This window comes from Oryzias latipes, chromosome 23 (assembly GCF_053564925.1).
Source record: "Oryzias latipes strain Hd-rR chromosome 23, Olatipes_Hd-rR_3.1".
NCBI classification, from domain to species: Eukaryota; Metazoa; Chordata; class Actinopteri; order Beloniformes; family Adrianichthyidae; genus Oryzias; species Oryzias latipes.
The window spans coordinates 16513903-16526480 of record NC_136259.1 but is presented as its reverse complement, the minus strand read 5'-3'; the positions used below and the strand labels follow the sequence as shown (position 1 = coordinate 16526480).

Genomic DNA, 12578 nt, shown 5'->3' with positions numbered 1-12578 from the left:
ACGACTAAATGTGAACGTTCAGGTATCAGAAGTTTGTTTATATATTGAATTGTCTTTTGCTGAAGAGTTAAAGTAAAACAAACATAGCTTACATTAAAATGTGAAAATAGTGTTTTTAATATGTTCTTGTTGCATTTTTCTGACGATGGAGGACATATATTTAAAAAAAAAGAATTAAGCTCAAAGTGGGTCTTTATGTTCAAGATATGCTGATTGGTCACAATTTCAGTCCTTTTTTTAAATACACCAGCTAGTGCTAAACAAGAACAGTTTAACAACCATGCGCTCTAAAAAAAGTTTGTTGAATGGAATGGCCCCAAAAAATGAGAGAGATTTTGTTTTTCTGAAGTCTCTCCTAAAGAACTAAAGAGAATCTGTTGCATCATATCTGGACCCAATTATGTTCTGTGTTTTGATGCGAGGATAACAAAAGACTTTCTCTCAGGGAGTTTGTCTGCACTGAAAAACTAGTAAATGTGGAAAAGTATTTTTTTTCTATTATTGTTATTTTTACTATACTATTTATTAATGCTAATACAATTTTTCTAGTATTCATTCCCTTTGTAAATTTTCCTCCCCTACAATCCCCTTTCATGCTCAATGTCATTTTTGCAGCATGAATTCATATGTAAACATATGCAAACACACATTTGCATGTGTTTAAGCTCAGACACTGGACTGTGTGTCTTTTCATGTTTTCCTATGTAAATATTTTTCATGGGAAAGGAATGCCATCTACTAAGACTGTCTTTTGCTGACGCGTGTGAACTGTGACAGAGAGGCTACATAAACGAGGGAGAGCTGATGAGAGAGGAGTACAGTAACAGCCAGCAGGGATAAGGTTAGGGGGAAAATGTCGAAAGGAGCTTGCAGAATACATTGGTTCTCCCCCAAAAAGGTGCAGCTGGGAGCAACTTTGTCACCATTGTTATTATTATTTTTTTTATAACCAAAACCCCTTATTTTGCTGTGGTTTAAATGGTAAATGGCATATACTTATACAGTGCTTTCCTATCTTTCCAAAAAGGCCCAAAGCGCTTTACAGTCCCAGTCCCATTCACCTATGCTCACACACTGATGACGGCTCTGCTGCAGAACGGTGTTGCCATAATATAACCACCAGGAGCAATGGGGGGTTCAGTGTATTGCCCAAGGACACTTCCACATGTAGATGGGTGAGGCAGGAACCAAACTTCCAATCTCTGCTCTACCTCTGCATCCCAGCCTCCCATATCATATTCCAAATGACAGCAGGAATTTTTTTTCCTCTATGGAACTGTTTTTATGCTCCAACAGGCTTTAATAGATGTTTAAAAATGCCATTGAGAGCTCATTTAAGGTCATTTATTTACATTTGTTTTCAAGATTTATTATTATTTTTGTCAATTTTCTTTTATCTTGGCATCTGAAAGAATAATAGTCATTTCAAGAAAAATAGGTTAAAACTTAATTTAACTGTTATCTTGCTTGTGCTGTCCTCTTTTATATTCATCATGTCTGACAGGTGGATAGTATCAAAGCTGACGTCAAATGTATTGTTTAAAACAAAAAACGACTATATGTAAGGTCAACATATGGCCAAAAACAGTCCATGTTATTTATTCATTTAGTTTGTTTTTGACTTTTGGCCTCATTATGTTTTCTTTGGAACGTTTTTTAGTTTCTTAAAAAAGACAATCCTGATTACAAAACATGTCTGTCTCATAATCATGGTCTATAACGCAGAAAAGAGTAGCTTTTTCTAATACAGTTTATTTTTAAGCTATTTTGAAGGCTGTCTATTTATAGACTCTGATATTGTGCAATAGATAAGACAGAGAGGCAATTTTATGTGTTGCTTTTTTAAATTAATATTGTACGTCTTATAAAAAGTACCGGAAAGTTTTTTACTGTCCCACTCAGAATGTCTCACTCTTCTCTTAACTTACATTCTGTGCCTTCATCAAGGGCAAAAAGAAAGCAGTTAACAGCGCTGTCCCTTGTGGCTGCCAACACCTATGTCCTTGGTATTCAGGTGCAGACTGCATAATGCATTTTCAAAATAGCAGTCCTGACATGAATACCAAGCTTTGTAATGATATTGTAAAAACCTTGAGTTATAAATATGGCTTGGAATTAGCATGATCTTTGAGAAGAATGTGACAAAAGTGGGACTAACTAAGTATTGATCGAACAAAAATCTTATATTTTTTTCCAATTTAAATTTTCAGTTGACTATTCTGCAAAAGCAAGCTGAATATGGATTTCTGTGCAGCTTTTACACCTAAACCTTGACCTGACATCACATGTTGTATTTTTTTTACACAAAAATGTTCTAAAACTGAACTAGAAAAGGTCAAAACAAATGGAAAGAATACTTAAAAAGAAAGGAACACAGAGGCTGGCTTTAGTGGAGTACTCTTTTCGTGTCACAGCTGTTTGTGCGCTGCTGTTTAGTGTCAGTCCCCTCTTAGGAAACCCACTGGGCCCCAGCTAGTACTCACACTGAGCGAGAGAAGAGATGGATGGATGAGGGACGAAGCAGAGGACAAGAGCCACCGAAAAGGGTGCATGAATGTGTTAAATGTGCCCCCCATAAGGGGTGAAACAAAGAGTTGTTCAGAGATGAGAGCAGCATTTGGCAGGTGTGTGCGTCTGTGAGTGTTGTAAAACATCTAAGTTTCAACTTGTCACTGTTATTCATGTGTGTGCGTCTGTGTTAGTTTGTGTGCCTGTGTTGGATGATTCAGGGGGGATCTAACTGGATAATTGCTCGCCTCAACAACACGCTTCATCTGTATTAGTTGCGAACTCTGGTTGCCAAGGTTACAGGGGGGGGGTGCATGTCAACACGTCCCCCACCCCACCCCCCCGAAGGTCGACACCTTACCGAATGGATATCACCACGACTCTGCAGATTCTTTTTTCTCCCTGCTCCTAAACGCACAAAACAAGTGCACAAAACACAGCGTGTGAATGCATACATACATGTGGAGGAGAAGGCAGACAGAAACAATGACTTGATTGCCCCGAGGTTGCACCCACTCATGCCTGCTCACTGAACACTGTACGCAATGAATCTTTAATGTTCCCTCAGGTGTTTTTTTGCTTCACCTACACTCTACTGAAACATAGTTACTGTGTGGGTGTGGGTGTGTGTGTGTATTGTGCACCTGCCCTGAAAGCTTCTCCATCAATAACTCTTTCACAATGAACCTTTTTATGTATTCGTATCTTTTTGCAATGTTTTTCTGTTACCCTGCTGTGTTGTAGAACAAACAGCTGCTCAGCCTATTGTGAACCATGGAACTCTGGTCTATTGTGTAGAAAGAAGTAATTTTATTAAAAGCATTAATGGACATGTTGGTGACTCATTCCGGTTAGGTTGTAGAAAGGGAAACATTTTTAGATATTACAAAGAAATTGTCAATTTTTATTAAAAACAAAATACTTTATTTAAACTAAGACAAGTCTAAAGACGGAGACACTTTGACTTGGATCGTTTTTCATATGAAAACAGAAGTAGGAGTCAGTCTAGTTGAGGAAGGAGGTTGTAGGAGGGTGGCAGTTTAGCTCAGGCGGTAGAGCAGGTCGTCCAACAACCGAAGGGTTGGCAGATCAAACCCACCGAGCGCGGCTAGTCTGCAGCTCAGTGCTCCCCCCAGGGGATGGGTCAAAATGTGGAAAAGAATTTCCCCATTGTGGGATAAATAAAGTATCAATTATTTTAATTATTATTATGCTGTTCTGTTTCAGAGGCTAGTGTCCAAATTTGATGAAATTTTATAGATAGAATAATTAAATCTTTTAAATCATGATATTATTCTTCTTGGCTGTTTTTTATTGTTTTATAAAGCATCAGACTGCGTACTGTCAGTACGTTAGTGATTTTATGAGTCTTATCAAAAATAGCACTGCTAGGTTTCTGCTATGCTTTAAACTCTGATGAAAAGAATGTTTTTTAGTGCTTTTAACATGGTCTTGTTGCCCCTCTTCATGATGGAGGACAGATATAAAGAAAATTGAGCTTAAAATTTCAGTTTTGAGTATTATTTAAATCATGAATCAGCAGCAGGCGAAAACATTCAATTTAAAAAAAGCTCCTTTTTTTTTCTAGACAACTAGATCCATGTTCTTTGTTTTTCCGTGTTTGAGCATCTGGCTCAGCTGCTCTTTAGCCTGTTCTCCAATCACTCTTTAAGCTTCAGCAAAACGACTTACAATTAGGCTTAAACTTTTGGAAATATGCGGTTCTCATCAATGTAAGTTGTGAAAGACTGCATGGTTTTGATTTGGTTAAAAAAAGATTCAATGCAGAAAACCAAAAGTTGAACAAAAGGGAGAAAGAAGGTGGAGACACTGCGAGGTCATTTCCTAAAGATCACACTCCTTCATTTCTTTCCATCTATCTATTATTCCTCTAGTTCCTCATAGTTCACTTTCTCTTTCCTCTCGCTGACAGCTCGTCTGTGCTCCCGTCTCGCCACAGTGCCTCAAACACTGTGTGCGTCCAGATATGTGTGCGCTATACACTGCAGCCAACCTCCCATTTTTGTACCACACACTCTGCCAAGGTGTGTGTGTGTGTTCTCAACAATGCTCTCGGTTTTTGCCAGCTCTGCAGCCTGACACAGGAGATTTTCCAGCCCTCTGCTCTCTCTTTCTCTCTCTTCCCCCTCAGTACTCAGCAGTTTGGCATTTCCTCAATGCATTCTGTCATCTGTGGACATGAAAAGGCTGCATATTGTTGTGTGCGCATGTTTGTGTATGTTTACTAGTCTGACTGGAATTTACTCAGTCTCTTGTCTGTGTTTGTGCAGGGAGCCATGAAGGTGGTAAACAGCTAATTTTCAGTCTTAGGAGTTGGACTTGGCAGGACTTTGATGTGGACACAAGCAGGCTGTTAACAGAGTGTCTTTTAATCAAGATGAGTTCCAACTCATGGATTTAATCAGCATCTTTTTAATGCTTTTAGTGTTTTTGTTTCACTTATACGTCAAAGGACTGTCTTAGGTTGGACTGTTTTGTAAACTTACAAGCTGGCCGGTAACTAGCCTAGTGCCAGACAGTGTCAGACATGGGAAAATTGACATTTACCGGTAAGTCCCACTTGGATCATTGTGGGATCTATTGTAAAAGCGTTCCCAGTGCTATTTTTAGCCAAAGTCCAAAACCTGTGCTTTCTGTAGGACACAGTTTCTGCAGAGTGGCAGTAGTTTGTTAGAAAATTGCCTCTGAGATGTGGATGGGACTGTTGGCATGGAGTAAGCCCTCCCCCATTTCCTGTCATCCTTTTGTTTACACACTCACTTGCTAGTTCACAGCCCCTCGCAACCCCAGCCTAACATTCCTGGTGCAACAAAAATGGCAAAGAAATATTGGAGCTATCCAGCCATCCAGGTTTGAGCCAGATGCCAGCTCAGATGAGGAAAACAAAGATGTTAATGGATCTATTTGTCTGCATTAAAATGGAGCGCACCAGGGAGCTTATGGTCCACCAATTGTAGCACCTATACGTCACAGCTACAAGCTTTTTCCAACAGAATTTTTTCATCTTCTCCTGATTCACAACAGTTTGAATAAAGAAACATTCAACGCAATTTTAAGCTGCATTATCTTTATATCCTCCGTCATGAGAAAAATGTCACGAGAACATGTTAAATACACCAAAAAATACATTTTTATTTGATTTGCTAAACATATAAAATAAATATCATTTATTTAAAAGAAAAATGTTGTGGAAATCTTCTTCTTTACATGAAGAGCTTTTGTTTCTCTAAGTCCTCCAGTGCTACAGATACGGCACAAGGCTTTTCTAACTGGGCACGATGCAAGACTTTAGAGAATTTTAGGACAGATGAATAAATTCAGAGAAGGAAACCAGGACAGATCAGCCGAGACTTGCACCACTTTCTCGGCAGATGAACGTGCACATCTTTTTCTAAGTTTGCATCTTAGGATTTTCTTACTGCTGTGACATCTGAGGCTTTTTTCTCCCTTCCCAGAGGAAAAACAAGCTGATAGTCTCAGGGTATTTGTATGACCATGTGTCGTTTCATGACGTTTCTTGATTTCCGACATGTGAACTCTGTTCTTTAGGGAGGAAACAAGGATTGTGCCATAGTTTGGGACTTTAGGGCACAGAGAAAGCATCTCTTTTTTTACTTCTTCTCAGGAGTCTTTACAGGTTCTGCCTGTGACCTGGAAATGCCAACTCTCTCTGTTTCACAAATACTTCTTTCACCTTGTTAAGAATCTCTTTTAGTACCCTTTTAACTCTAACTCAAACTTGTTGGTTCTTTACAGAATTGATTTTAGATTTAGGAAGCCAGCCACCCATTTTCCTTAACCCAAACATCACACTTTTGTGTTCATTCTACCGTTTAAAAAAGAGGCTGCATCTGTTTTACCTTCAGTCACTTTCTTAGGGAGTCTCTCTATCTTTTACCTTTTTTTAGTGTTTTCAAACTTCTTCTATATGTCATTCATTTCTCTTGTTTTTTTCACCCAACACTCCTTTCTCAGGGTAGACATTTTGACATGTACTGGCGGGAAGCGTGCAGGTGTATTAATGAATGCTGCATTCCACATGGGGAGGCCCAGCTGTGGCTCATGCTGGCTCTCCACCATTGTTTACTGCTACACTAAAGCGGATTGAGACGTCTTTAATCTTTTTAATTCCACCTGGGCTTCTGCTGCTGTCAGCTGTGAAAAGGATCCATTTGTTCTCAAAGTCCTGTTCGCCCATCTTGAGAGCGTGTTTATCCACCTGTGTTTTCTGAAAGTCCACCACAACTTTTTTCCTTTTTATTTTCCACTTTGATTTAGGGTTGTGTTTTATTTAGCTCTTTTTGATTAATTATTTTCTTCTCTTTAAATTTAATTTTAAAAGTCACTTGAGCTTCTTTGGGTTATTAGCTGTTATTTTAGGATGTTTTATTTATAGTAAAAAGCTGCCCCAGTTTACCTAAAAAGAATGTATTCTTGTTGAACAAGCTGATCTACCCAGAGCTCCTCCAGGCTACTAAAACTCCATGTCATGATGGGAAAACACAATCAAGTAGGACTGCAAACAAAGGATGAACCAAAAGACTGAAAAAACATATTCTTCTGCATTTGCATCCTTGGTTTCTGCAGCAAAAATATGAATAAAAGCAGTTTTTTCTTAACCTTTCATCGGCCGCGGCCTTTTTGAGCTTTTTTTTATGATATTACAATATGCTCTTGTAGTTTTTCTTTAAAACTGTTTTTTGTGGCAATTCTTAATATCCATCTTTTTAATTCAACTCCAGCTTTTTTTTTTATTACTGATATGTTTTATTATAATAAACAATAATTCCAAATTGAACCTGAAACTGTCCAAAAAAACAAGTTGTACATTTTATCATTTTTTTACTCCTAAAATCACAGAAATTTGATCAAAACGTTTTTTTATCTTTATAACAAAGATTGAATGTGTAGAGACAAAATAAAAATGTCTAAATCCTAAAACAGAGCAAAGTTATCGTCAAAAATTAAGTAAAAATTGTTTTAAAAAAACAGGCAAACTTCTGCTAAACCACAATGTTCCATTGATTTATTCCAAGGTCTGTAAACTGTCTTAACTATTGTTATGTTGCTCAAAGCAAAAATGTCAAAGCCAAAAACTTTTGTGAAACTTTCAAATAGAATTTTGAATGAAAACTATACTACTGGGAGGTCGGAGTCATTTCCACATTACTGAAAATAGCCAATGTGACTGGCAAGCAGACCAGTGAGTTCAGAGGGTTAAAGCAGGGATCAGCCTTGCGCAGGAAAAAAAAAATAGATTTACTTCATAAAACCCATAATGTTGTGCCCTTTCTCCTTTTTTGCTTTTTTATATACGCTTTACGCTTTAAAAAAAACAAATGTGACTTTTTATTGGAGTCTAAGTTCATGCTTCGCTTCCAGTACTTTTTTTGAATTTGTTTTGTCAACATTGGCCTTTTGGTTTGAGTTTTGCATTGCAAATTCGCCGGTTAAGGTTAGAAAAACACTGTGGTTGTGGCTTATCTTTAAAAAGTCCCTTTCATGGCATCTACAGTACATAAAAAGCACTTTTTCTTAGTTCAGGGATAGTCTACTGACAAACTACATGCACTTATAAAACAAAACTGCATTAATATATATATATATACCTATATATATATATATATATATATATATATATATATATATATACCTATTTATCTGTTTTTTTTCAGAATTAATGTAGTTAATCAAAGATAAATTATTTTTGTTTCTTGCATAAATGTCTTTAAAAAGAAGTAAAGGGCTGGATAAATCACACTAAACAAGTAAGCCAGAGTCTTGATTTAAATGTTTCCTACAAAAACAGAAAAAATATTGAAAATGTGTTTTTTTTTTTAAAGTACTGTCCGATTGACGGCTGGCGGGAGTTAGAAAGTAGAGGAAAAAGTTCAGCAGTTAGTCACAGAATCATACAGGAGGGATGCAGAGAAACAGATGGTGTCAGAAAGCAGTAAGAAGTGTGAGAACTGGTTAAAAAGAGATGTAGACTGTGAAAGAAAAAGTGTAAAAGTGATATATTTAGAGGGGAAGATTTTTAGCCTCCCAGCTAGAAGCATGACTCATTTTCTGCCAGCTGACAGAAGGATAGATGGAGACAAGGAGGGGAGGAGAAATGGACAGAATCTCGGAGGAGGAGGAGGAGAGCCGAGCGCAGGCGTGACAAAGTTGGAAGGAGAAGAAGGAAAAAGGGACAGGAGTGATGAAGGGTGAAAAACAGAATAAAAGAGGATGGGTTTCCACGGGCTATCATGCATGCAGCCACACATGTAGACAGGAAAAAACAGAGACAGATTTAAAGCCCAAGGCCTTTCCAAGCTGCTTCCAAGTCCTGCTGCACTTCCCTGAGGGCGAGTGAGGAGGAGAGCAGCAAATTTCCCTGCAGCCTGCTGCATCGAGCAGCGTGTTGCTGCACACGTTTGCACGTGTGTTTTGAGGAAACAGATTGGATGTGTCACATGGAGAAAGAGACGTTGAGTGGTTTGATAATCAAATGAGAAGAAGGTGGCTTTGAAGTTGTGTCGGCTTGTGATTAAATTTTACTACGGAGTTGTTTGAATCTCATTAATGTGTCCAATTTGTGCGAGGACACCTCAGGCCGCTAAGACAGCTGTGATCTGCTGTGTCATGAAGATTTCATGGAGCATCCTGTGGTTTTGGGTTCCAGCGCGCTTCACTGTGGGGCCTCACAAGATCTGGCTACTTGTTTTGCATCCTGTGGATGCTCAGTCAGCTTGACGTCTGGGGAACTTAAAGGCCCAAATTTTAAGCTTCTCTAGCTGCATCCCCAAAAAAATGGGGGTTAGCTTTGTGGCAAGTTAATCAGTGTCGTGTCGTTTCCTGTCTGATGATGGTGTTCAAAATGAACAAAGGAGACGAAATATAAATAAACCCAGATTTCTGAAGTGAATGTTGTCTTCCATCTTTGTTGCTCATTAGTCATTTTGTTGCAGCCACAGTTTTCCTGACCTCTGACCTCCTTTTGGCAACAAAATGTGTCAAAACTACATTTTTGTTCTCCGTAGCAATCATTGACTGTATCTGAGAACTGGACCGAGCGATTGTGATGTCATCCATAGAAAACGACTTACTTCCAGATTATTATTTTTTTCTTCAATATGGACACTGCAATATTGGAGCCAGACAATGTCAGTAAGCAGTGATTGGTTGGAGGTAGCAGAGCAATAATGGTGATTCTGACAAATAGAATGACTGAGTAATAGCTGATTATTTCTCAATAAAAATAGAATAGAATAGAATGGAATAGAATAGAAATAGGAAGAAGAGAATAAAAGCTCTGTCATCATACAGGAGCATGATGAAATTATAGGTGACCATCATGCATGTTAAAGTGCATAATAAGATGACAATAATAAAAAAGCATAAATGTAAGAAATGCATTAAAACAGTAGATATACATATATACACATGTATACAAATGCTGTGGTGTAAATATTATCGTGTCACACTTAAATTTTGTTCATATCTCATGTAACTTTATCCCTGTTTGAAACATGGATGAACTGGAAGAGTCTCTCCAAATACGCTTTAGCTCTTTCCACGATCCTCTACTTCCACTCATGGTGCCTCAGACTTTACAAAGAGCACCAGGAACTGTCAAACAGTTCTGGATCTCACTAACATGAACAGCTTCCTGAAGAGGTTAAAGACGGCACAGCTTCATCCAAATCTGACAGTTGTAAAGATTCAGGACTGAATCTGGTCTTCTTGTCTTTTCAGACGTGGTCAGGGGGCTGCAGCTGGTTTCCCTGCAGGAGAAAGCTGGCTGCCTCCCAAACTCGAGTCTGGCACTGGAGGCAATAAAAGTGAGACTGGCGTTAATCTACAGAGTAGCTGCTGACTTTCTCAGGCATTGCTTCATGTTGCATGGCTATTGCTCATATCCTCCAGGGACATGCACCCCCTCACCACCACCACCTCCTGCCTCTCTGTTTCACTTGGACACTCCCTCTCTTTTCCCCTCCTACTTTGTTCATGCTCACTTTGTCCAACTTGTGCCTATTTGCCTTCACCCCACCCTGCTCTTTTGAAACCTCCTTACTTACGCTCCACTAAAGACGGTGGCTCAACAGCTCCTTCCTGTGTCTCAACAGCAGCATCACAGCCATGCAATGAACCACAGACATTTTATCTATATATATATTTTATATCTAGTTTTTTCTTTTTTACTATTTCCTTATCAGAATTGAGAACTCATGCACAAATTTCTTCTGAAAATCCCAGCTATGAAAGAAGAATGTGGTTTGGAGTGTAATTGACTTAAAACTAGTAATGAATTGGAGTTTTCTTTAATATTATTGGCATTTTCCTTAAAGACCCACTCTGATTATCTTTTAATCTGTTTTGAAAGTGTTCCAGTAGTCTGTCGTTTTTTTTCAATTCTTTGTTTATTAGTTTTCCTTGTTACAAAGTACAATAAATCAAAACCAACAACAAACAGAACATAAAGGGATGTGCCTTCTATATATTTTAAGAAATGTTGTGAACAAAGGTTTTCTTTGGAGGTCCAAGCTCTACTGCTGTACACATGAAGTCCGTATTAAACTAAATCTGTTCTGAAACATAATACAAACTCCTCCATCTTTCCTGGAATCTTTTTTGTTGCATCCGTAGACAAAAAGTAATCTCTTCCTTCTTATAAACCACAGAAACAGTATCTCTCCTAACATTTAACATTGGCCTCTGTGGTTTAAACCGCTTTCTTATTGTCCTTTCCTTGCAGTCGCACTCAGTATCTGAAACATGAACGTCACCTTTCGTGTGACATTACTCTCAGGTATAGAGTCTCCATCTTGAAAGGGATGTCCATCTGAAAAACTGTCTTTGGAAGTTTGTGCACTTCCATCCAGAAAGGGATTGTTTGTGAGCATGACCACAAAACATGACGATGGTTTGCTTCCAGTCCACACTGCCTCCAACAGGATGACAAGTTTGTACTATGTTTCCTTTGGGCTGAAGTTATGAAGAACCTAACAAGATTTTTTCAACATAACTCTCGCCATGCCAATGATTAGAAGTTTTCCCTCCACAGAGGATTTCCCTCTTTTGGAATGTATACTTCAGGTTCCTTTCTTTTTCCCATTTATGTTTTGCATGACAAAATGTTTCCTTTGATTGTTGTTGTCCCTAATACAGCTATAAGATAGTCTTTTAATTATTGTTTTTTAGTGTATGGTTCCATAAACACTTTTATTACTTTATTGTCTCAATATTTATCTTTATTTAGTTATAATAATTTTTCGATGCATGTCCTGTTCTGGAGGAATCTGTTAAAAGTCTTAAACCATTTAATGTTTGAAAGTCCTTCACTTTCCCTTGTCTCTAAAAAACAAAGTATGCTGTCAAACCTAGAGCTGCCCATTCTTTAAACTATACATCTAATTTGTTAGGCATAAAATCTTTATCATGGCCACCCCATCTCAATATCTCTACAGCTTCTTCTAAGTTAATATTATAGAATGCCAAAGATTAATTATGTTATATTTTGAGAGATAGAAACATGAATGGATTCTCCATATTAGACAGAGAGTCCAAGTTAACTTTTAACCCTATTAGTACTTGTTGCGGATCATTTACAAGTGTTGCTTCCTCAATTTCCTTCCATTAGCAAAGTATTCCAGATCACATATACAGACCAGTGGTCTCAGTTGTGCCGCTATATAATAGTCTTTCAAGCACGGAAGTGCCACCCCTCCTTCATTTTTAGGTCTTGTCTTCCCAGTGGTCTTTTAATTTATGGTGACCGCGTTTTTAACAAAAAGAAAAGAAAATCTGACATTTTTTGAACATAGTTTCTGCAGAGCGCCAGGAGTACATTAGAAATTCACCTCTGAGTTTTGAGTGGGACTGTTGGCATAGAGTAACCCCAGCTCCATTTTTCCATCATCGATGTATTTACACACTATCCTGCTATAGCTTACAGCCCCTCAAAACCCCAAACTAACATTACCGTTGCAGCAAAATTGGCGAGCAATATTGGAGCTATCCAGCCATCATGGTTATTTTTTTAGATTTGAGTTGAAATAAAC

At 38.1% G+C, this 12578-nt stretch overlaps 1 protein-coding gene across 6 annotated transcripts in view; it reads left to right on the top strand.

Moving 5' to 3' along the window:
* Positions 1–12578, top strand: part of wnt5b (wingless-type MMTV integration site family, member 5b) — an 87185-nt gene that overhangs the window by 58857 nt on the left and 15750 nt on the right. For 3 of the 6 annotated variants that reach the window (XM_011491002.4, XM_011491000.4, XM_020713976.3), the window contains one exon: positions 10270–10355. The exons of the other annotated variants lie outside the window; for them this stretch is intronic. Coding sequence is in view for 1 of the 3 variants with exons in the window: in XM_011491000.4 (XP_011489302.1) it covers positions 10270–10355 (86 nt within the window). In the remaining 2 variants the exon portion in view is untranslated. The remainder of the gene's footprint in view (positions 1–10269; positions 10356–12578) is intronic. 6 annotated transcript variants of the gene reach the window in all.